The 24,453-nt window shown below is 38.2% G+C and overlaps 2 protein-coding genes across 6 annotated transcripts; both read right to left on the reverse strand.

Moving 5' to 3' along the window:
* Positions 1-28: 28 nt before the first annotated feature.
* LOC4352285 (ureide permease 2) lies at positions 29-4,698 on the reverse strand. 3 transcript variants are annotated; one of them, XM_015763892.3, is made up of 9 exons: positions 3,326-3,354; positions 2,564-2,857; positions 2,311-2,449; positions 1,805-1,973; positions 1,570-1,613; positions 1,351-1,460; positions 855-1,229; positions 640-661; positions 29-556 (listed from the first exon to the last, which is right to left on the reverse strand). In XM_015763892.3, the coding sequence occupies exons 2-9, from the start codon at positions 2,798-2,800 to the stop codon at positions 234-236; spliced, it is 1,419 nt and encodes a 472-aa protein (XP_015619378.2). In that variant the 5' UTR covers positions 2,801-2,857; positions 3,326-3,354; the 3' UTR covers positions 29-233. The 3 variants fall into 3 exon arrangements, with proteins under 3 accessions (XP_015619378.2, XP_015619373.1, XP_015619370.2); XM_015763887.3 differs by lacking the exons at positions 640-661; positions 3,326-3,354 and adding an exon at positions 4,348-4,698; XM_015763884.3 differs by lacking the exon at positions 640-661.
* Positions 4,699-19,246: 14,548 nt separating this feature from the next.
* On the reverse strand, positions 19,247-24,253 carry LOC4352286 (ureide permease 2). Of its 3 annotated transcripts, none has more exons than XM_015763894.3 (8): positions 24,058-24,253; positions 22,713-22,992; positions 22,177-22,321; positions 21,878-22,052; positions 21,589-21,632; positions 21,396-21,517; positions 20,475-20,849; positions 19,247-19,781 (listed from the first exon to the last, which is right to left on the reverse strand). In XM_015763894.3, exons 2-8 carry the CDS (start codon positions 22,947-22,949, stop codon positions 19,623-19,625), a joined length of 1,257 nt encoding a protein of 418 aa, XP_015619380.1. In that variant the 5' UTR covers positions 22,950-22,992; positions 24,058-24,253; the 3' UTR covers positions 19,247-19,622. The 3 variants fall into 3 exon arrangements, with proteins under 3 accessions (XP_015619380.1, XP_066162420.1, XP_066162419.1); XM_066306323.1 differs by lacking the exon at positions 24,058-24,253 and adding an exon at positions 23,329-24,055; XM_066306322.1 differs by lacking the exon at positions 24,058-24,253 and adding an exon at positions 23,818-24,047.
* Positions 24,254-24,453: the final 200 nt, after the last annotated feature.

Raw genomic sequence — 24,453 nt, forward strand, 5'->3', positions numbered from 1 at the left:
CAAATTTTAAGCACTGAACATCAGCATCGAAACCAAAACAGTTACTATCTTTCTTATCATTCAGGTGAACTCCAAATTTCCCTATGCTATCTGCAAATGGGTCTTTTAGAATTCAGAGAAAGGGATAACATTACATTTATATAATCTGACACAAACTTAAAATCACAAATCCACAAACTATCTTAGTTTGTTCCTTTTTTCCCCTTATGTACAGCTCCATCCAAATGGAAATTTCATGAATGGAGTTTCATTCCATGTTGGCATGATCTGCTTCCTGGAGACCTGGACTGAAGTCCCCCCCTGCATTGCTGCCTGAACTTCTTTGTTTTCTGACAGCAAGAGTGGTTTGCGCTTGCAAACACCAAATTAAGGCAAGAGATGAAAGGATTTGAATCAATCACTTGGTGCTCCTGTGACCTGATGAAGCCATGAGCACCGCGACCGCGACGATGAACATGAACAGCATGAACCCGAGCAGGATATACGTCTTTCGCGACGATTTCCGGTACTCCCCAAACAGGAGTATTCCCCAGAATGTGCTCACAAGTGGCAATGCCTGATGAAACAGCAATGCTGAAGCAGTTAGAATCATAGTCCAGAAAAGTTGTACTTCTCTGAAGATAGTGTGAACTGCTAAACCTGAAGAATTTGCCTGGAAGATCTAGTATGATGTTCAGTATCTGAATTTATCTAAAGATCTAGAATAATAAGTTGCAGTTATCTGAAGATTGTCTGAATTGCTAAACTTGAAGAGAATTTGTCTGAAAGATCTAGAATCTCGCCACAGCCATCGCGAACACGATGAATTTCTCTTCTGATGTGAAGAAATGATAAGATTTGGAGATTGGACTAACCTGGACAGCATCAGCAGCAGCATAGCCAGCAGCCTGACCACCCATGAACTGAAACCCATTGCCAAAGCCACATAGGAAGCCAGCCAGGAGAGCCCACTGCCTGCCTTCCCAGTCATTCAGGTAAGCCTTGAAGGATGATTTCGGCACACCGGCCATTGGACGGTAGAGGAACAGGATGTTCAGGCCGATGCCGATGACGAAGCACGAGATCGAGAAGTAGAAGAAGGCGGTGTACACCACCAGGTGTGGTACACCTTGTTTCAGGGTGTGCCATTGGTCATTGGTGGCGAGGTTGAATGCCGGGGAGAAGAGTGAGAAGCAGACTCCTGAGAAGAACACTATCCCAAGCCCTATGAAGGTGCTTGATCCGAACACCTGCGCAACGGAGAGGTTCATCAGATCAATCTAGTTCATTGGTACAAGTTTTCATCCATAATTTTGGTATTGATTCAACAAGCATGATAAAGGATGATTAGAATGGCAGTGACCGAATTACCTTGATCGAACGCCGTTCTTCGAGCTCAATCAAGTATTCCGCAGTTCCTGCTTCAGCTTTGGCAACATATTTGGTTGCAGAAGCTCCATTCTCCAAGTCCTTGGGAGCATCTGAAATTGGCAGAGTTAAGAACTAGGATCTGATCTGCAAGAAATCAACATTACTAGTACTTACAACATTAAAGTCAGTTTTTTTTTTAAAGAAAAGGTTATGGCATACCTTTTTCTATGACTTCTTTGTTTGGTTCCACACTTCCATTTTCCCTGGAAATTACAGGTTATTAAGATCATAGGGGTCAGTAAATTAAAAGACGCAGAATCTTTAAATAGATTGGAACCTAAGGCATAATATATTTTCTAACAGAGGTATCCAGATAGGCTAACCAGTGTGTAATGTGTTTTATGTATCTTGATGTGAAATATCTTGATGTGTTGAAAAATGTGAAATATCTTACCCAAGTTTATAGATATTTGTGGAGCCATTTAGTTTTTCTTCATTATCAGCTGCATTGGAGGCATGTACAGCAGAGCCAAGAATGACTGCAACAAGGAAGCAGGCCACTCCAGGGAAAAGAATCTCTGCTCTGTTGATGCGGTTGTCCAGGAAATAATTCAGTGTTGTGCCTGAAGATCCAACATGTGAGTTTTCTGATCTACTGAATAATTAGGACAATAATAATGGATACAGCAATTAGTTTGCTGTAGCTACTGAATAAAGTAAACTGGAGATATTGATCTGAATATATGTTCTTTTCAGGAGTAGGACCAACTATAATGTATTCATACTATTACTAACCTAATTATTCAGTTTCTTCGACTAACATAAATATAGATAGGTTGTGATGAGCTGTACTTCACATGTATCACCAAGAATCAATAATTTTCCCTCAATTTTCTTTACTTAAAAAAAAATCAAACAATAATATATGTTGCAGTGTTGTAAAAGAGAAGTTTTACCTACCTATTACAACAACCATACTTGAGCTGATGACCTCAGTCACTGAGAGACCTACATATGCCCATGCATACTGAGTAGAGAGGTTCCCTATACTGAGCACAACACCCCCTGCCATTGCAAACAGCACTGAAGGCCAATTATCCTTCATTGCAAACAAAAAAAAATCACTGTCAGCAAAATTTCAGACTAACTAACAATCAGAAATGTATTAATTCAGGGATATACTATTTCAGATGCTTAAGAGAAGGTGGCTAACCTGACTGAGCTGGGTGAAGAAATTGGGCATGTTGGGCTTGCTATCGCCGAGCTGACCGAAGGTGAGCGCGATGAGGACCGCAGCGAGGAGGTTCGTGATCGAGTAGTCGAGGTAGGTGTGCTGCGGGAGCCGGCCTCGGCGCTCGAGGAGGGTGAGGACCGCAGGCCATGTCCCCAGGAAGAAGAGGGAGGCCAGCATGAGGGCAATGGCACCCCCTTTGTCCTCTATGATGTACATCTTGAGGCCTCCTTGTCTGATGGACAACAGGGAATTCACAAGGGGGCCTTCAAAAACCTGACAAAAAATAAAATAAAACACATTTTTTCATCATGTAAGAGGGTTGAGCTGCTACTCATTTGGATTGAATCATCAAGAAGTTTCAAGATCTTGCAGTTGTTATCCACAAAATCTTGTAAAATCAGAAAGTGTTTTGCATTTAATACTGTCCTCAAATCTCCATCTCTTCATTCTTGCTTGTTACAGCAAGCAATAATATCATTACAAGAAACACAAGAAAAAAAAGGAAGGAAAAGAAATCAGGAAATCAAATTCATTCCAACAGCCATAGGGAAGATCCCAAATTGTGGATAAGCTATCCTTATCACTTATCAGCATGAAAGACTCCCAGTTCTTGGAACCCTAAATCCCCAATTCTTCAAAGATCAGATTCTGCTGAGGATGAGAAGAGATCCAAACTCCCAATTAAACACATAAACACACAAGGAAGGGGAAGAAGAACATCAAGCAAGTAGAGCAGAGTACCTTTTGGCATGAAACCAAAGAAGTGGCACAACCAAGGACATGGTCCATGGATACTACTTATAGTGCCAAGCACTGGTTACCAAAACAAAAGCTAATGGTATCTTTCAAACGCAAAAAGTCCAACTTGATCTGCACAAGTTTGACTCATGCAGCAATTTGCGAATTCGCGGCGTCTTCTCATGCGCAGATCACCCAATGGAATTGGAGCTTTATGGAGGAGGAGGAGGGAGAAATGGAGAGAAAAGAGGTGGAGAAAAAGACAACTATACACTCGTCATTTGCTGAAAATAATGGAATGGGGTGATAGTGACATCTAGGGATACTCTCCTCCACCAATCAATAACCTTGAAATGAAATGATTTTTAGCTGAAATATCACTTATTGCAGACTCCACAAGTTTATGAACATATGGCAATTGACACCATTATGTCTAATGAATTACATATCAAGGCTTTTTTTTTTCTTGGATACAGATATCTAACTAGGTATTATCTGCAATTTGGGCACTGAATTTGTCCAAGAATGCAAAGAGTGAAAAATAATGGAAGTAGAGAACTGTACTCTTTAGCTAGATATAATCATATAAACAACTATCCATTTCTTTCAGTGACGTCTTATCTAAGAAAAAGGCGCATTAAAAGAGAATTTTTTTTTGATGATTCCAACAAGAAAATGATGCGTCTACTGAATCTTTCCTTTCCTCCTTTAAGCAACAAACTAAACAAAAATATTTCTCAATAGAACAAGAGATTCATAAACTGACATGGATCCAAGAACTCAAAACCAACAAAAAAGAGAGACCCATGCCGATGATTTTCAACCAAGAACATCATCTTCTCCCCAAAATATCATTTTTTTTAAAAAAAAGAGGAAGCAAACAACCAATCAACATCGACTTCCACTCACGAATACAAAGAACACAAAACGAAACAGATAACAAAGCAGACATGCCGGACATAAACCATTCATCACCACAAGCTAATTAATGACAAATCAAAGATCAAAAGACAGGAACACATTACCTAAAGTCAGAAGGAGAGAAAGGGATGAACTGCTCCTCCTCCAGAGAACTCAAGAACTGAACTCTCAAGTCTCAACAGCCTTTGTCACTGCATAGAATTCTTCAGGTTAAATAGATAGGCAGCTGGGGTTTGTTGGACTCTCTCTACTACTACTCACTCCTCCAGCTGACACGCAAGAAGGGAAGGAATTAACCATCAAGAGATTCTTGTTCTTCTCTCAAGAGGGCCAACAAAAAAAAGGGAAGAAGATTCTTGTGGCACCTAAAAATGAATATTTTTTTTGGGAAAAAAAGAAATGTAAAAATAGAAATAAAAATTCAATCCATTGACTCCGGATCTGGAGAGATCCTCAAGATTCCCCAGGCAATTCGGCAGTATTTGTTGCTATCTTCCCTCGCTTTGACCGCCTTGTGTGGTTGTCGTTGTTTCGCGTGCCAGGAGCGATTTGTTTGGAGAAGAGTAGGTGATTTAATCTCTTTTTAATTTAATAAAAAATTGGAAATAGGTGAATTATATATGCAGCTGTTTGACAATTTGACATATTATTATTTCTGCTGTAACGTACAGATCAGTCCAGCCTAGGCGGGAACACGTCTGGATGAATAATTCATAATTGTTTTATTACACGGTGGGAAGGTTTCTCCTAACACACGCCAAAAGAAAAAAAAAGTACTAGACTAATAGTAATAACTAGGCATTAAAAAAAAACTCATGTTAAAACACATTCAAATTTTAGATAATGAAATAAAATCACGGCCTTTGTTTACAGAGCTATATCCAATTATTAAAAAATGTTCCAAACATAATCACACCTCAAAAGAAGACATTAAGACATAAGGGACAATCCAAACTGATAGAGGCGCACACTGACACAAACACTAATAAAAAGATAAAGCACAAACTTATTGAATTTTATTTGTGAACCTCCCTTCAAGATTGGTGAAAAGTTACATAACTCCAGTTTGTAACATGCAACTTTTATAAACTTAATGTCTTCGTCACATTTTTGTAGAAGAGCCCATAATCGGAGCCAATATGTTGTCTTGAAAATCATATGCAAAAAACACATTCATATATATATATATATATATATATATATATATATATATATATATATATATATATATATATATATATATATATATATATATATATATATATATATATATATATATATATATATATATATATATATATATATTCAATATTAATATTTGTAGGCATCATGATCTGAACCTATAATTTTTTAGTACACATAGAATTTCTCTTAACAAACGTTGTAAGAGACGCACGAGACCGTGACTAATTTCTAGCGATAAATAACTAGCTTCATTAAGGCCCTGTTTACTTCCTACACAAAAATTTTACACCCTGTCACATCGAACTTTTGAACACCTGCATAAAATATTAAATATAGACTAAAAATATAACTAATTGCATAGATTGCGACTAATTTATGAGACGAATATTTTAAACCTAATTGCTCAATGATTTGACAATGTGGTGCTACAGTAAATATTTGCTAATAACGGATTAATAAGGCTTAATAAATTCGTCTCGCAGTTTACTGACAGATTCTATAATTAGTTTTTTTATTAGTGCCCGAACACCCCATGAGACACCCTATATAATATCCAATGTGACACACCAAAACTTTACACCCCTGGATCTAAACACCCCCTAAATTCCTATTAAAACCATGCACATATGTACTGGCACTAATATAGATCTTGTTTGGTATAACTCTAAATCCAAGATTTTATAAGCTGGATATTCCTAACTCTACATAACCACAGATCTGGATCTGCTATTACGTTATAACATTTAGATAAATTATTTTATTTTCATTTTAGATAAAGATATAACATTTTACTAGAAATTTTAAGGCTGTGAGATCTGGATCAGGGCCTAAGATCTCAACTCTACGTGTGAAGATTTTTTTTTTTGTTTTTGAGAAAATTGGCATGATTGGCTTTGTTTTCGGTGTCAGCCTGGCTGTTGGGTGCGACGACTTTGGAAGCTATTAACATGTGCTTTCTTACATTAGGTGTCGTGGTTGTACAATTAGAATATAACCTTGATTTATTTGTTTATTGAAAAAAACATATTCGTGCATTATATACATATATATTTTCTTGACATGCATTTCATTTTCATCTTTATCCCTTGATAAATTTTATTGCTGCACTACCAAATGTACAATAGTAAAATACAACCTAGAAGCATAAAATTCACTTTCTTTTCGACGACATATATGGACCTTTAAAGAGTAATTTTACAAAAGGCTACCTTAATTCTGTGATGAAAGTTTCAGGGGCCCTCAATTAGTTAGCTTATCCTAGCTAATCTTGCATGTGGCAGGATACTATGCACGACAATTTTCTATGTCCATGTTCGAAATCTTTTGATGACAGGTTAAGTAGAACTTGCTAATGGATGGATTAATAAATATATAAATATTTCTACCAAATAAAGCATGGCAGCTAGCCTAGAGCGCAAGTGTCAAAGCAAGTGAATAGTTTTGTTAGAAAAACGTGGCTCGTGACTTCGTGAGGAGGTTCCATATGCATGATAGATATCATAAATTAGTACCCTCCAGTTTTTTAATAGATGACGACACTCACTTTTAAACACAATTGATCATTTGTTTTATTCAAAAATTTTATGCAAATGTATAAGATATAAATCAAGCTTAAAATAATTTAAGTGATAAAACAACTCATAACAAAATATATTATATTTACGTAAATTTTTTTAATAAGATACATAGTCAAACGTGTGATAAAAGGTTAACAGTATCATCTATTAAAAAACGAACCCAGCAACAAATTTAGATTATCAAAGTGACAGGCATTGAGTGAAGATTACGGTAGGTACGAATATGAATAATCAAGTGGCCCTGAAGATTCGTAGAAGTCCTACGCTGCATTTCGTATTGCAGTGAATTAGTAACAATATTTTTTGTGACGGTTTTTAATATTTCATTATTTGGTAAATAGTTTCTATTTAGATTTAATTATGCAAACTATAATATAATCATGCTCTAAAAATATAAAACAATTGTGAACTGAGCATAATTCAGCTGGTAAGGTAAACAAAGTTAGAAAACATATTTCAGTCAAAAAAAAGTTAGAAAACATATTTTTATTTAATTGTAATTTGATATGTAAACAAACACACGCTACTAATTTTTTTACAAGGACCCCTATATATTACAATTGGAATGTAATTGGTCATGCGTGTAAAAATCGATCTCCATTTTCGCATATGGCTCATTAAGAGGCACACGTGCAAAAATCTATTTTCGCAAGCGGGCCACTTAGAGAGCCGCATGAAAAAATGAGCTTATTTTCCCATACGATCCTCTTAAGGGGCCACATGCAAAAATAGATTTTCGCATGCGAAAATACGCTCTTCTTTTCCACGGATATTTTCTCCCCTCCTCTCTCTTTTCCCTCTCAACACTTCAAATTTTTTCACCTCCTCTCCTCTCTCTCTTCCTCTCACCTCTTCCTCTCCTCTCCTCTCCTCTCTCTCTTTCTCTCCTATCCTCTCTGTCTTCCTCTCCTCACCAAGCGGGAGGGAGCGGCAGCGGCCGCCACCGCCCCCGGGTGGATCTGGCGGCCCTCACTCTCCTAGTCCCCATTCCTCTTCCCTCTCCTCCCTCACTCTGACGGCAGTGGCGGGCGAGGGTGGTGGTGGAGGACAAGGGCGATGGCGGTGGAGCGCGAGGACGACAGGTGCAGGCTCCAGCGGCGACGGTGAACGAGTGGGATGGCGGCGACGGGCGTGGGTGACGGCGGTGGTCCTCCCCCGCTCGGATCCGACAGCGGCAGATCTCCCCTGCACCGATCTGGCCGCCACCACTCTCCCCCACCCAGATCCAGTGGCAGTGACCCTCCCCGCCCGGATTAATTAATCGGTGGTTGCCCTCCCCAACCCCGATCTGGTGGCGGCCCCTCCTGCAAGGATCCATCGGTGGCGATGACGACGGGGTGGGGATGGGAGGAGGACGATGTCGATGGCGGCGGCTGGAGGATGAGGACGACAGCGGTGGTGACTAGAGGACGGTGGTGGCAATCGCAACGAGAGGACGGCGGCGATGGTAGCGACGGTGTAGTTTTCTATTTTCAGAATTTTTATTTTTTTCATGATTTTCCTTTTCGTGTGCGGTCAGCTTAAGTGCTCGCATGCGAAAATCGCATGAGGTTGTGCTGGTCGTATGCAAAAATCCAATTTTCGCAGACCTTTGGGCGCATGCGGGCCGCCCGTCCACATGCAAAATTTGATTTTGGCCGTATAGAAAAATCGAATCTATATTAGTGACATCAATTATAAATTTATATTTTTACAGAATAAAATAAACACAAAGAAAATACACAATATAGACAACAACAACGCAACCTTAATATGTCACATATTAGTAAAATATCATTTTTAATTACGAATTGAGGTATCATTAACTCATGCGGCAAAATATTTTTACCCAACTCGAATCAAAGACTTAGGTTGTGTTTAGTTCACACCAAAATTAGAAGTTTGGTTGAAATTGGAACGATGTGTTGGAAAAGTTGAAAATTTGTGTGCGTAGAAAAGTTTTGATGTGATGGAAAAGTTGTAAGTTTGAAGAAAAAAATTTGAAACTAAACACGGCCTTAGCATGAGCATTTGTATCTATTATTAGAATTTAATCCTAAGGCTATGTTTGGATAATGGAAAATGAGGGGTAGGATTGGGATTGGGAAATGTGGCAAGGTAGAGAGGCCAAGTTGGTGTCGTCCCGTGCGATGGAGACCGAGACCGAGCCGGTACAGGAGATGCGTGCGGCTGTAGTTTGAGAGAATTACAATTTAGGTTTGGTAATTGAGGATAGAGTCCTAGTGTGACTAGGAGTTGTTCTCCTACTTTGAGTAGGAGGTTTTCGGTATAAATAGAGAGGGAGAGGTAGCCTCCCGGTATCGCTTTTCAGAGCGTGGAGTTGATAGTTTAGTTAGGGTTTCGAGATTAGTCGAGATTTTTGTAAGGAGTGCTGTTGTTGCACTTTGTAAACACAGAGAGAAGCAATAAAGTTGTCATCTACTTTGAGAGTTCTTCGATTTGTATTTCATCGGGTTCGGCGGTCTAACCGGTGACATACCGACGGTTCAACCGGTGACAAGACGGCGGTTAGACTGGCGGCATACGAGCAATCCGACCGGCGGCGACAGGACTACGTCGAGATTTCCATCGATTTGAGGGTAACTTTTATTTCCGCTAAAAGTTTTTGGGTTTTTGGTTTTCCCTACCATTCACCCCCTCTCTGGTAGGTTTGATTGCTTGTGTTCGATCCTACAGGAAATAAATTAAGACCTAGGATAAAATAAGGTAGAAAAAAATGAATGGTTAGGATTTAAAGTTATCCCTTCATAGCTGGAAAATCATTTCCTTTTCCGTTATCCAAACGGTGCCTAAGAGGTAGTACATGCACAGATCCAGGTCGTCAAGGTACAGCGGAGAAGCACTGCAGCTACAGTGAGACTGCAGCACAATATGCTGAGTCTGCTACAGTGAGTCAATGCAGTAAAACAGTGTCCAAATACTGTGGTAAAGTACTATATAAGATCGAGTTCTACAAGTCAGCTATAAGCATATGAAGGAGAGAAGAGAAGAGAGAAGGAAAACAGGCTTCCCATCAAAAACAAAAAAAAGAAAACATGCTACAGACTTATAGCCAACTGCAATGCGGACTCTAATACGTTGTGTGTGTATGAGAGGTGGGACCATATATTAATGGTGTACAATAATAGACTATAAGTCGGCTACAAGCTTATGTGGAGGAAATAAAACAGGAGAGAGAAGAGAAGTGGGGCTACAGATTTATAGCCAGTTGCAGCACGGACTCCAAAACGCTGTGTGTATGACAAGTGAGACAGTGAGACCAATTATTAATGATGTAGGCCGCGTTCTTTTCAGCAGTTGGGTGATGATGATTAGCTACACGTAAAACGAGAAACATGATTAGCAATGTAATTAGTTAAGTATTATTATTTAAAAAAAAATAAAAAATAAACTTATTTGATTTTTAAAGCATCTTTTATATAGAAAATTTTCACACGAAATAAACCGTTTAGTAGTTTGAAAAGTATGCTAATGAAAAACGAGGAATAGCTAAGCTGCATTAGCTGTTTAGAACGCGGTCGTAGTATATATTTGTAGTTAACTATTATATAAATAAGCTATTAGATTGGTTATAAATGATTTGAAGCTAGTAGCTGGCTATACTACTAATTAAACAATAATTCGATCTTTTACTATTTCAACAATTACGGCTCGCATTCACTGTTTAGTTATACTGTAGCACTTTATTTTGGACCGTTGGATGTGGACCCAACAACATACACTGTAGCTCCCTCTGTAGTCTCTTCATAATTACAGAGGATCCGAATTAAAGCACGTGACCGTACTCACGCGAGGTTAGACCTCTAATCTTGTCAAGACATGTGCTAGGACATGTCTACACGTTGGTGTAGTATCAAAGTGTGGGTACGCTTTCAACTTGTACTTCAAATACTACCTATCTCTCTGTATTTAATGTATGACGTCGTTAACTTTTTATCCAACGTTTAATCATTCATCTTATTCAAAATATTTATGTAATTGTCATTTATTTTACCGTGACTTGTTTCGTTATCAAATATTCTTTAAGCATGACATAAATATTTTCATATTTACATAAAAAATTAAATAAAACAAATGGTCAAACATTGGTCAAAAGGTCAACGGCGTCATACATTAAAATACGGATGGAGTATCATTTAATCCCAAAAGAGAGAGTTTATATGATTATACTTTCAATGGTGTGTTTGAGTACTCTTACACTCCAACTGGACGGTCAATTAACTTAAAGGAGGATGGCGATATGGCATCTCATGTGTTCTCGCGTCGCGATCAGTTAAATATTACTCATATAATAAGTTTTCTATTTTTTTCTAAATCAAACTTGATCAAATCTATAAATTTATTAGCAACATCTAGAATATTAAATTAGTTTTATTAAAATCAACACTGAAAATATTGCTTTATTTTCCAATAAACGTGATCAAACTTAAAAAAAATTTGATTAGAAAAAAAAAGGTCAAAGCGAGTAACGTTTCTAAAGCCTTAATTCAGAGACATGGACTTTGGCCAAACGTCCAACAATCAATTAATTGACCAAGTTGCTTTCTCTCCTATATGGACGATGAAAACGATAGAGTAGTGTACTACTCCTAATTACTGTATCGATCACATCGACCAATGTTTTAACGTGAAGAAACTGTGAGCCTAATTCACTGCAGAGCGTCATCATAGACCAATTATGTTCATTAATTATGGTAAACATCTTATTACAGACAGTTCCCCCGGTCATATATACTGATCTTCCAGTCATGAAAAACACGTCGCTTTAGATATATATGGACGCAATTGTCAAAATGCAAAATTGACAATTCACTTCCACTGCAAAATTTCGTTAGAAAAATTCTGATTAGAAAATCTCCGAAATACTTTATAAAAGTACCTTTGGGACAAATATAAAGTTATCATTTTCAAATATCCATTCAATTAAATAACATTAATTTCTGAAGTTACTCATCCAAATAGGCATGCTTTCATTGCTGGACCGAGTACGGTTTTACAAACGTGACTATCTCTATTGAAATATACATTGAAAGTGAGAGGTAGCATGCTATGATGTATACCTCTCTTCTGAAAAGAAAGGCGCCCTACTATACGTGTCGTCAAATCTTAAAATCTTAAATCACTCATGTATGCAACTATGCCTACATTGAAAATGCGAAAATTATACCAATAGATTTGTCAAAAAAAAATTCATATAATTATATTTTTAACAATTTATATAAATATATACTTTGAAAACTAATTATAAAGTTATCGATTCGATGTCCACTTCACCCATGAACGATTATCAAGTGTCAGGTATTCACAGATTTCATCGCCGATTGGACCGTCCCCGAGGAGGACAAAGTTGATCGTACGGACAACAAACATTGGACAATGGCCTTTGATGGTGCATTTAACAGCCAATGAGCAAGAGCTGAATTCATTTTCACATCACCAACCGAAGATCAGTTTCGACATGCTGACTAGTTAGATTTCTGAGCAACCAACAACAATGGGGAATACGAAGGACTTCTCGCTGGACTTAGAGCAACCGCGTCACTTGTGGTCAAACGACTAGTTTGGAAAGGGGATTCAGAAATAGTCGCTAATCAAGGGCACAAGGATCACAAATGCTCAAATCCCGAGTTGTCCAAGTATCTAGCAGAAGTTAGAAAGTTGGAGCGTAGGTTTGATGGGCTCGAAGTGTGCCATGTCTATCACAAAGATAACGCCGATGCCAACAACCTTGCCTGACGAGCTTTTAGGAGAGAGCAGGTTGAACCTGACACATTCCTAGAAGTATTAACTAGTCGATCCATCAAGAGTTCACCAGACGGCAACATTAATAGCACCACCAACGTTAGCTCAAAAGCTACTACTCAGATTGACAAAACCATCACGGACATTGAGACCACTTAGGACTGGCGCACACCGCTCATCGATTTTCTCAACGCTGACAAGTTACCGGAAGATGATACGGAAGCAGAAAATATACCAAGTTACTAGCCCAAGCCCTCCAAACGATCCTTATGTCGTTTTCGTGTTGGGGGCTTGACATCCTCGAATATTTTTCACGAGGACAAGGCGACTACAAATTTTTATTCATGGCTATCAACAAGTTCATTAAGTGGATAGAAGCGGAGCCAACAAGAGAAATCAGAGCCGAACACGCCATCAAGTTCATCAGAGGGATATTCTATCGATACGGGCTTCCATATCAGATGTTGACAGATAACGGCTCCCAATTCACAAGCGGTACCTTTCAGGATTACTGCTTCGAACTCAACATAAAAATCTGCTCCGCATTAGTTTCCCATCCTCAGAGCAATAAGCAAGTCGAGTGGGCCAATGGGATAGTGTATACAATAGGCTCATGACCTGCCATTCAAGCTGGGTTGAGGAGCTCCCTTTTGTTTCGTGGGCCATTCGTACCACCTTGACTACACCCACCAAAGATACCCCTTTCTTCCTCATGTACGGATCTAAAGTTATGCTCCCTTTAGAGCTACTCTATCGGTCTACACGAGATTTTTTTTCTGTAGAAAATTTACATTATTGGCTTTGTTTCCGGTGTCATCCTGGCTCTTGGTGCTATCCAGCTATGGGCGCCACTAGTTTGGAAGCTATTAACATGTGCTTTCTTATAGTAGGTATCATGGTTATAGAATTAGAATATAACCTTGATTTATTTGCTTATTAAAAAAAGATATTCGTGCATTTTATATGTTCTCTTGACATGCATATCGGTTTCATCTTTACCCCTTAATAAATTTTATTGCCGCACTATCAAATGTACAATACTCCCTCCGTCCCATAAAAATTACATTTCTAGCTAATTTAGGACATAACAATAGGATTGAAAAATGACCACAATGACCTTATTTAATGAACCCATTGCATGCACACATTCCATATATACAAATCATTAAAAGGAAGTTTGAGAGAATTAACCCATATAATTAGCATACTTAAATTACAAGCTGAGAGAACTTAAGGAAACTTATCTAGATAAATCAATTTGCTGGGCCCCATATGGCTAGAAATACAATTTTTATGGGACAAAGCCTTAGAGTTAGAAATGCAATTTTTTTTTGGACGGAAGTAGTAGTAAAATATGACCTCAAGGCAGAAAATTCACTTTCTTTTTTCGACGACATATATATACGGACCTTTAAAGAATAATTTTACAAAAAGGCTACCTTAATTCTGTGGCGAAAGTTTTAGTGGCCCTTAATTTAATTATGTTATTCTAGCTAATCTTGCACGTGGCAGGACAATATGCATGACAATTTCTTGTGTCCATGTTCCAAATCTTTCGATGACGAGAGATATATATTGTACGATTTGTCACTTTTAGATGTGATGTTTAATATTTACCATACTATCTACATGTCATAGATATATAGAAATCTACATATGATACATATATAAGTGGTTAATAGTTAAACACCACATCTAAAAGTGGCAACTTGCTAATGGATGGATTAATAAAAAAATAAATATTTCTACCAAATAAAGCATGGCAGCTAGCCTTTAGCGCAAGTGTTCAAAGCAAGTGAATCATTTTGTTAGAAAAACGTGGCTCGCGAGGAGGTTCCATATGTATGATAGATACTAATCCCTCCGTTTCGAAATGTTTGGCGCCGTTGACTTTTTAGCACATGTTTGACCGTTCGTCTTATTCAAAAAAATTTAACTAATTATTAATTCTTTCATATCATTTGATTCATTGTTAAATATATTTTTATATACGTATATAATTTTACATATTTCACAAAAGTTTTTAATAAAACGAACGGTCAAACATGTGCTAAAAAGTCAACGGCGTCAAACATTTCGAAACGGAGGGAGTATACATTTAGATTTTCAGGTGGCGGGCATTGGGTGAAGATCACGGTAGGTACGAATATGAATAATCAAGTGGCACGTGAAGATGTGCCAGAGTACTACGCTGCATTTCGTATTGCAGTGAATTAATTGTTTTTTTTTACGAAGTTCTATTCATATAGCAGAAAAAAATTACAATATTATTACCTTAAAAGATCGTAACCAGGAAAAAAAATTATACCACCACACACACCGATAATGCTAACATATAAGTCCGAGAAAAGGCTAGCACCGGACCGGCCACCGCTAAACGTGACCGATCGCCGCTAGGCCAATAACGAAACACAGACGAGATTGCCCCAAAAACACCCTTACAACCAACACAAAGCCCAATATAAAATCTTGTTTGTTGTGATGGCTTTTGATATTTCATTATTTGGTAAATAGTTTCTAGTAGATTTATGCAAATGATAATGTTATCGTGCTCGAAAAATATAAAATAATTACAAACTGGACATAGTTCAGCTGGTTAGATAACTAAACAAAGTTGGATATCATATTTTTATTTAATTGTAATTGATATGTAACAAACACATCAACTATAAATTTTATTTTCAAGCAATTAATAAAATAAGAAAAAAAATCACAATATAGCAATACGATAACAAACTCCTTTTTCAGAACTACAACAACAAACTCAACCTTAACATGCCTGCTATTAATACAGTCTAATTTTTAACTGCAAATTGAGGTATCAATATTCATGTGGTGGTACCTATTTACCCGACTCGAATCATAGACTTAGCATGAGCATTTGTATTTATTAGAATTTAATCCCAAGAGGTACTACATGTATGCACACGGGTGTGACACCAATTAAAGCACATGACCGTACTCACGCGAGGTTACGTCTCTAATCTTGTCAAGACTACATGTGTACACGTTGGTACATGTTGTATGTATCAAAGTGTAGGTACGCTTTCAACTTGTACTTCAAATATCATTTAATCCTAAAAGAGAAAAGAGAAAGTTCATATCATTATACTTTCAAATGTGTGTGTACTTTCAATGGTGTGTTTGACTCTTACACTCCAAACTTCACAGTTAATTAACTTAACTGAGGATGGCGATGACATCTCATATGTTCTTGTCACGATCAGTTAAATATTACTTCATCTGTTTTACATTATAAATTAATTTTATGTATTTTAAATCAAACTTGATCAAAACTATAAAAAAAGTTAGCGACATCTAAAATATTAAATTAGTTTCATTAAAACTAACATTAAAAATAATATATTTTCTAATAAACACGATCAAACTAGAATAAGGTTTAATTAGAAAAAAAAAAGTCAAAAGTCAAAGCGAGTAAAGTTTCTAAAGCCTTAATTCAGAGACATAGACTTGGCCAACGTCCAGCAATCAATTAATTGACCAAGTTGCTTTAATTCCCTCCTATCTGGACGATGAAAACGATAGAGTAGTGTACTACTAATTACAGTGTCGATCACATCGACCAATGTTAAAACGTGAAGAAATTGCGAGCCTAATTAACTGCAGAGAGCGTCACCATAGAAGAATATTGTGTTCAAATATATGGTAAACATCTTTTTACAGACAGTTCCCCCGGTCATATGTACTCTTCCAGTGTCATGAATTAAACACGTCGCTTTAGATATATATGGACGCAATTGTCAAAATGCAAAATTGACAATTCACTTCCACACTACAAATTTTCGTCAGAAAATTTCAGATTAATTAGAAAATGTCCAAAGTACTTTATAAAAGTACCTTTTGGGGCAAATATATAATTATCATTTTCAAGTATCCATTCAATTAAATAACATTTCTGAAGTTACTCATCCAAAAAAGGCATGCTTTCATTGCTGGACGGAGTACGATTTTACAAACGTGACTTTGAAATATATATTGTAAGTGATAGGTAGCATTATGTCGTACCATCTCTCTTCTGAAAAGGACGGTGCCCTACAACACGTGTCGTCAAATCTCAAAATCTATAGATGCAAATATACCAAGATTTAAAATGTGATAATTATATTTGTCATAAAATAATATTTCATATAGTTATATTTTTCAATAATTTATATAAATATATACTTCTGAAAAGTAATTATAAAACATGTGCACGGGAGAATGTGTTGATATCCAAAACATTAACAAAAAATAACAAAGGTAGTGACCGGTAAGATGAATTTAGCTATAAAACTATTTTAGTTACTTATATATAGATGGCTAAAAGAAATCATACTTATGTAATACACGTACTTGTAATTTCATTGGGTTTGCAATAAAGAAAAAGCCCCGACCAATTTTATTAAGATTATATGAAGATGTTACATATTACAACAAGTGTGACCACATATATATATATATATATATATATATATATATATATATATATATATATATATATATATATATATATATATATATATATAACAATCGAAACTTAAACAAGGAAAGGGGTTAAACCCAAGAACAGAGACGAATCTAGCATGGGTGATGGGGGGACTCAAGTCCCCTTACCTTACTGAATCATCACCATTGAGAGAAGGGGAGAGAGGAGGGGGAAGAAGAGGGGGAGAAGAAAGAGTAGGGGCTTGAGGAGGAAGAAGGAGATAAGCCCCCTCTATTAGAATTAGATCCGTCCCTACCCAAGTACTTCCTCCGTTTCATATTATAAGACTTTCTAGTATTACCCATATTCATATATATATTAATGAATCTAGACATATTAACATCTATATACATGTGGACAATGCTAGAAAATTTTATAACCTGAAACGGAGGGAGTAGATCTTAACTGGGTTTTGCTGGTAACAAATTAACTACTTTTGGCAAAACCAAATGGGAGTTATCCTAGGTGATCTTGTATCTCTTCCATTGTGATTCCTTCCAGACCAGTAGCACGCCACTCCCACCATGCATTCTTCGAAAATACACCAGGAATACGTACAGGTCACAATTACCATCATCATGATCATCGTCATCATCCACCTGTGATACAGCAGAGATGATTCCTACTGTATTTTTCTTTTACTCCCTCCGTAAAAAAAAAACTCGTTATCTAGCTAGATTCGTTGTCCCTTGGTTGAGTGTTTTTTTTTTGACGGAGGGAGTACGAATCATTCAGTCCTATACTGTGACAGTATTAATTACTGGTAATAGGTTTCCTCTTGATGGACAGTGACACTGAACTAACCAAAAAATGAAGATTTCACAGATAGTTTCTGTCAGCCTATATATCGAGCACAACTGCACAAGCAGTCAGTTAGTCAATAGGGCTGTTTTAAACGCAAGCTTACTGGATCACCATCAGCTCAGTCATATAAATCAAAATCAATAAGAAATGATCTTCACTCATTCATTGCATCTACAAATTAAAATATATATAGTGTGTTCAACATCCTTGGATGATTCAAACACTGCAAATATTTTAATCGCGCCACTTACTGTAGCATGCAAACGAACCTCTAGTTAAAATAACTCGTGTTAGTCTTAGTCTGATCTAGACAAACCAGAGTTTTAGTTGAAATGCCATCTCACCTATGTAGATGGCCCGGGACCGAGGCCTCTCTACTCTTTCGTTTCTCAGACGCATGCTTCCCTAATTATTAAACATCGTGTTTTTATATTTTTTATAAAAATATTAATTAAAAAAAATCATATTCATAATTAATTAATCATATATTAATGAGTTATCACGTTTTCTGTGTGCGGGAAAAGTTTTCCCAACCTTTACTATCCAACACAGACTAGATCTAGAGTAGCCTGTAGGTGTGCCCCAACTCTGTTTTCAACCATGACAAGAACTGGTATGGATGGAGTATGGACCATGCAAGGGACTAATCAGCGATTGATGTGGGACCGGTCACCTATGTGCTGATGACATCACTTGCCAAGTCACCACCCTTTGTAAAATTTACTCAAAACTTTAAGGAGATGCCTATGTGAGTATATATTCTTATCTGTCAAAGAAAAACACAATTATTTTTCACCGGGAGACACATTTTAGTATTTTTGTTGGAGTCATTTTAGCACTGATAATCAACTTAATGTCGTTGCAAAATTCAGGGGGGGAAAAACTGTTCTAGGACCAATATTTAGACTGCACGTATAGAAAAGAAAATATGAACCTGATTTCAGGAAAAAAGCCCTCATGACGTCATAATGCCATTATTGATTCTTTCATTGTCAAAGTTGTAACATTTCTACTTTGAGGATTACAAAAAGGTTATTAATCTGGTTTTACTAGAGCTAGCCTTAATAGCTACTCCCTCCATTTCACAATGTAAGTCATTCTAGCATTTTCCACATTCGTATTGATGCTAATGAATCTAGACATATATATCTATCTAGAATCATTAGCATTAATATGAATGTAATGACTTACATTGTGAAACGGAGGAAGTAGCTCCTCATAACATTGATCAAAATTTATACATTTGAAAATTATTTTGGTTCCCTTCACAGAAGCTTCACACAAAGAAGCTGAGACATATATTACAACATTACACTATATACTAGTCCAATCACATCTCCAAATTCACTCCCCCATCCCATGGTTGCTCATTGCAGAAGAAATTAATTGATGTGTAGCCTCGCCGATGCGCAAGCACCGGGAGGCAATATGCATAGATCCTACGTCGAGAAGGTCAGGAACTACACACTGATGTGGTCAGATCAATGGAGCTGTACATATGCAGCTTCTTCTTCTTCTTCTGATGTTTCTCGGTCATGTCCATGAGGAGAGGAGGAGGTCGACGGCAGCCGCCGGCCGGCCGCCATCAGAGCGGCCTCCGGTGCGCCGACGACGCCATGAGGATGACCATGGCGACGACGAACATGAACAGCATGCTCCCCAGGAGAGTGTAAGTCCGCCGCGACGATCTCCGGTACTCGCCGAACAGCACGATCCCCCACACCGTGCTCACCAGCGGCAACGCCTGCAGCAGAAATAATGTTCAGAAAAGTTCAGACACACGCCCCGGCCCATTCATGTTCAGAGTTTCAGAAAACCCATATCGTCTTCTTCTCATACTGTCAAATTCCAAAACCATGATCAGATCATAATTTGCACATATGAATCTTCATCTTGAGGATCATTAATGCTTGCCTGATAAAATGTTCAAGTCATGTACTCCTCTCTCCAGGTCGTAAATATTTAACGTTTAGGATAAGATTTGGTCAAATCAAAACTTTGGCCATTAATTTTATTTCAGAACAAGTTTATCCTAATCTGCACACACTAATTTTTAAACCAATAATTTTTTAAAAAATACTTTTTAAAAAAGATAATGGGTAGAAATCCGGTCTATATATCTACAAGTGGATATATACAGCCAAATTGAGAAGTTACTGAATGTCAAATCCCAAAATTTTAATGAAATCTTATCCTAATCATCAAATATTTATAACGAGAGAGAATATCTCCCAAGAAATGCAAATTGAGCTGAGAAAGATCCTCTACAGTTGTGGAGATTATGGATACCATATACCTATAAGACGTGAACCTATATAAATCATCCGTCTCATAACCCATCTACTTTTCTAGCTTGTTTGCTACCCTTTTAGAATAGCAGAAATTTAGTTTCGACAGCAGTACTGCAGACGGCCTGGATTGAAGAAAGATGGTGTACCTGGACAGCGTCAGCAGCAGCATACCCAGCAGCCTGCCCAGCCATGAACTGGAACGCATTGCCAAGGCCACACACCATGCCTGCGACGAGAGCAAGATCCCTCCCCTTCCAATCCTTCAGGTAGGCCGTGAGCGACGACCGCGGCACGCCGACCATGGGGTGGTAGAGGAACCAGATGTTGAGGGCGATGCCGATGGCGAAGCAGGCGAGGGAGAAGTAGAAGAATGCCGTGTACACCACCATGTGGGGGACGCCCTCCCCGAGCGTGTGCCACTGGTCGTTGGTGGCGAGGTTGAACGCCGGCGAGAAGAGGGAGTAGCTCACGCCGGCGAAGGTGACGATGCCGAGGCCCAGGAAGGTGTTCGATCCGAGCACCTGAATGTGAAGTTTTTTTTTTTTCAGAAGGTCTTTTGTGTCATGGAGAAGAAACAAATTAATGTTGTTGAGTTGGTGTTTCTGTTGTGAAAGTGTGAATTTTACTGCTTCCCCCCCGTTTTATATCATAAGTCAGTTCGATTTTTTTCAGTCAAACTTTGTTAAGTTTGACTAAATATATAGGAAAACTTAGTAACATATAAAATATCGAATTAGATTATTAAATCTAATATTGAATATATTTTGATAATACATTTGCCTTTTATTGAAAATACTATTATACTTTTCTATAAACTTGATCAAACTTAATGAAGTATAACTGGGGAAAAAGTCAAACGACTTATAATATGAAACGGAGGGAGTATGTTGGAAATACATGGAAGGTTGTGTCAGATTTTTAAAAAAAGTTCCTTAGAGATACATGGATTTTCATTTGTGGAAATTTTGCTAGCAACTCTGCTTTGCAATTGCTCCACCTGAATTTCTGCAGTTTAGTCATGACATTTTAACTAATATATTGGTACGGTTAGTATTATAAGTACGTACTTTAATAGATCTCTTCCCCTCAAGGTCAACCAGGAAATCAGCTGTTCCTGCCTCTAGTTTTTCCACAGCCTGGGCAGCCGGTGCCACTTCAGGCTCTTGTTCTTCACAATCCTTGGGTTGTTCTGTCAATTGAAAGATTAGTACACATAGCTCTATGATATACTATTATTTTCAGACTAAATCTGATTAGTACCTATCTCAAGGAGGTGCTTGGTGAGTTCTTCATTTTCAGTGTCCCTGTTGAGAGTTCAAGTTAATTACATTGTTTGTTCAGATGAATTTACTGCATTGGAATAATGTACTGATGCACAAATGATACATTGGTCGCAATTAGCAACAACCAAATAAAATTCAAGTAAAAGCAAATTACCTTATATACGTGTTATTTTTCAAAATTTTCAGTATTTCAGAAGTAGAATTTAGGCAGAACTGATGAAACGGATTCACCACATGAGTGAAAAACGGAAGAAGAGAGTTTATACCCATTGGTGTTGCTGTGGTTCACCATGGCACTAGACAGCTTCTCCTGGTTGTCAGCAGCATTGGAAGAGTGAACAAGAGATCCAAGGCAGGCTGCAATCAGAAAGCATCCGACACCGGGGAAAAGAATCTCCGCCTTGTTGATCCGGCCATCGAGAAAATAGTTCAGTGTTGTCCCTGGAAGAGAAGTTTCTCAGTCACACCATATTGTCATTTTCAGATTCTGAACAGTAAATGCTATACAAGCATCAGGCATCATTCTTATTATCAGGAGAGCATATCACTCTGAATTTTTTTGTACCTATGACAACCTTCAGGCTTGACGCCATGACCTCGGTGACCGAAAGCCCGACGAACGCCCACCCGTACTGCGTGGCCAGTGTCCCTAGGCCGTTAAAGATGCCACCCGACATCGCGAACAAGATTGAAGGCCAGTTGTCCTGCATCTTTATTTGAAAAAAAAAAGGTTATCCAGCATTGATCAACTGAAATTTTCAGAGTTTTCTATTAACACAAGCCTGATACACTGGGTTCACTTCCTTTTTTTAGATAATGAAAACAGTTTACATCTTTGGCCTCTTCCGACAGGAAACAAGGTTCACTTCCCTTTTTTTTTAGACAATGGATTGGAACCCGGCCTCTACATCCAACATGAATGTAAAAAACCAACAAAATTCACTTCCTAGTGACAAACCACAGTTTTTCAGAAAAGGTTGTACCCCATGTCTGAAAAGTCTGAAAACTGTACTAGACCAACATACTGAATGTCTGAAATGAGCATCACTTCCTTCAGACTAACATGTCTAAATTCAGACAAGAATAACCATGGGCACTAACCTGGGTGAGCTGTGTGAGGAAATTAGGCGTCTCCGGCGTGTCGGCGCCGATCTGGCCGAAGGTGAAGGCGACGAGGAGGGCGGCGAGGAAGTTGGTGATGGAGTAGTCCAGGTAGGTGTGCTGCGGGAGGCGGCCGCGGCGCTCCAGCACGGCGAGGACCACCGGCCATGTGCCCAGGAGCACCAGTGACACGCCCATCAGCGCAATGGCGCCGCCGATATCCTTCACAAGATACATGATCTCGCCGGAGCCGGAGAAGAATCAGGGACAGAGTAATTACCTGCTCCATGAAACTCTGTCAGACTTGGTAAACGGTGTTACTCTGCAAAGTCAGTGAGCAACAGATCACTGTGTAAAGCTATGAACTGGAAAGAACAAGATTCAATCCAAACTCTCAGTGGGAAAGATTCATTAGGATTTTGTGTATTGCATTGAAACCAAGAACATGAGAACAAAAAAAAAACATAGACTGAACTCTGGAAGATGTAAGAGAGGTGTGCGATGGAAATATGTGATCTCTGAAAGCGAAATACAAGTATACAGCTTCAGCTACATGGTTGCAGCTCAAGAACTGTTCAGGAAACAGCAGAGGTAGTAACAAAGAAGAATTGTTCACCTGAACTTTCCGACAACATATACAGATCAGATTCCTCTACAACAAAAGGCTAAAATAACTTAAAATTCAATCCAGGAACCAAGCTTCTATCAGTCTCTGTTCAGCTGTACCATATAAGTGAACTCACAGAAGGAAGGAACACTGAAGAGTGAAGCTAAGAACAGCTTTGGATTGGAGTGGAAACATTACAAGAAGCATTTTCAGCATCATCAGAAAGAAGACGCAGAAAGATGCAGAGCATAATCCATGGACATTACTTTCCAAAGATCTATGCTCTCCAAAACAATCTCTTCTATAAATAATTCAAGTCAACATGATCCAACACACTGTGTGAGCAAATAACAGAAAACACATGCACTTGCAGGAACAACAAATTAAGAAGTCAATGCACATGCACTTGCATGTTCTAACACCAAGAACATGTGAACCACAACGATTCCCATAAACTCTGGAAGAAATGGAGAAGAGAAGCTTCATGTTCCTGCATACCACAGACCACAGCTCTAGGATTGCTAAAGATTCAAGAAGCACAACGAAACCATCTCTGAGCTCAAGAACTGAACTTGAAACAGATCTAGCAGCCTTGTTAAATTATCTTGGAACAAACCAAAACACCCAGAACACACATTCACAGCAAAACACCTCAACAGTTTTGCTCAAGGTAAGTGCAGAAATAGCAACATAACAGCTAGCTTTTTTTCATGCAAAGCAAAGAACTAATGAACATACCAAATAAACAAGGAAGAAGAACCAGTGAGTGCTAATCTTGTTGGCCCTTGAGCCCTGTTACTATGAGAGAGAGAGTGTGTGTGTGTGTATATTTACACTACTCCAGCCAGCATGTGTCTGAAAATTTGTGGTGCCTCACTGCCTCTGGAAGCTTCATGCATAGTCAGTGAGCTTAGCTATAGCTAAACCTTAGCTAATTAAGTAGTAGTAGCAGACTTATGGATATGTGATGAGGAGAATGGAGATTGGGAGCAGGTGGGGCCCACACGAGCCAGTTCACCAACCGGGTGACTAGGATGTGATCTGTTGGGCCCACACCTTAGGTGGACCGTACCCCAATAATTGCAGAAATTTTATCCTCTTTGTCAGATCTAAACTGCCCTCCTTGAGGTGCAT

The sequence above is a fragment of the Oryza sativa genome, chromosome 12, assembly GCF_034140825.1.
Source record: "Oryza sativa Japonica Group chromosome 12, ASM3414082v1".
NCBI lineage: Eukaryota > Viridiplantae > Streptophyta > Magnoliopsida > Poales > Poaceae > Oryza > Oryza sativa.

Bases quoted from the DNA above. Each gene is read 5' to 3' on its own strand.
- LOC4352286 (XM_015763894.3), bottom strand. From the start codon at position 22,949: ATGTATCTTGTGAAGGATATCGGCGGCGCCATTGCGCTGATGGGCGTG. The intron at 21,633-21,877 runs GTATAAACTCTC...AACTCTCAACAG, and splicing joins AACCACAGCAACACCAATGG to GGACACTGAAAATGAAGAAC. The intron at 21,518-21,588 runs GTACTAATCAGA...TTCAATTGACAG, and splicing joins CAAGCACCTCCTTGAGATAG to AACAACCCAAGGATTGTGAA.
- LOC4352285 (XM_015763892.3), bottom strand. From the start codon at position 2,800: ATGTACATCATAGAGGACAAAGGGGGTGCCATTGCCCTCATGCTGGCC. The intron at 2,450-2,563 runs GTTAGCCACCTT...TTTGCAATGAAG, and splicing joins TCTTCACCCAGCTCAGTCAG to GATAATTGGCCTTCAGTGCT. The intron at 1,230-1,350 runs GTAATTCGGTCA...TCCGTTGCGCAG, and splicing joins AAGAACGGCGTTCGATCAAG to GTGTTCGGATCAAGCACCTT.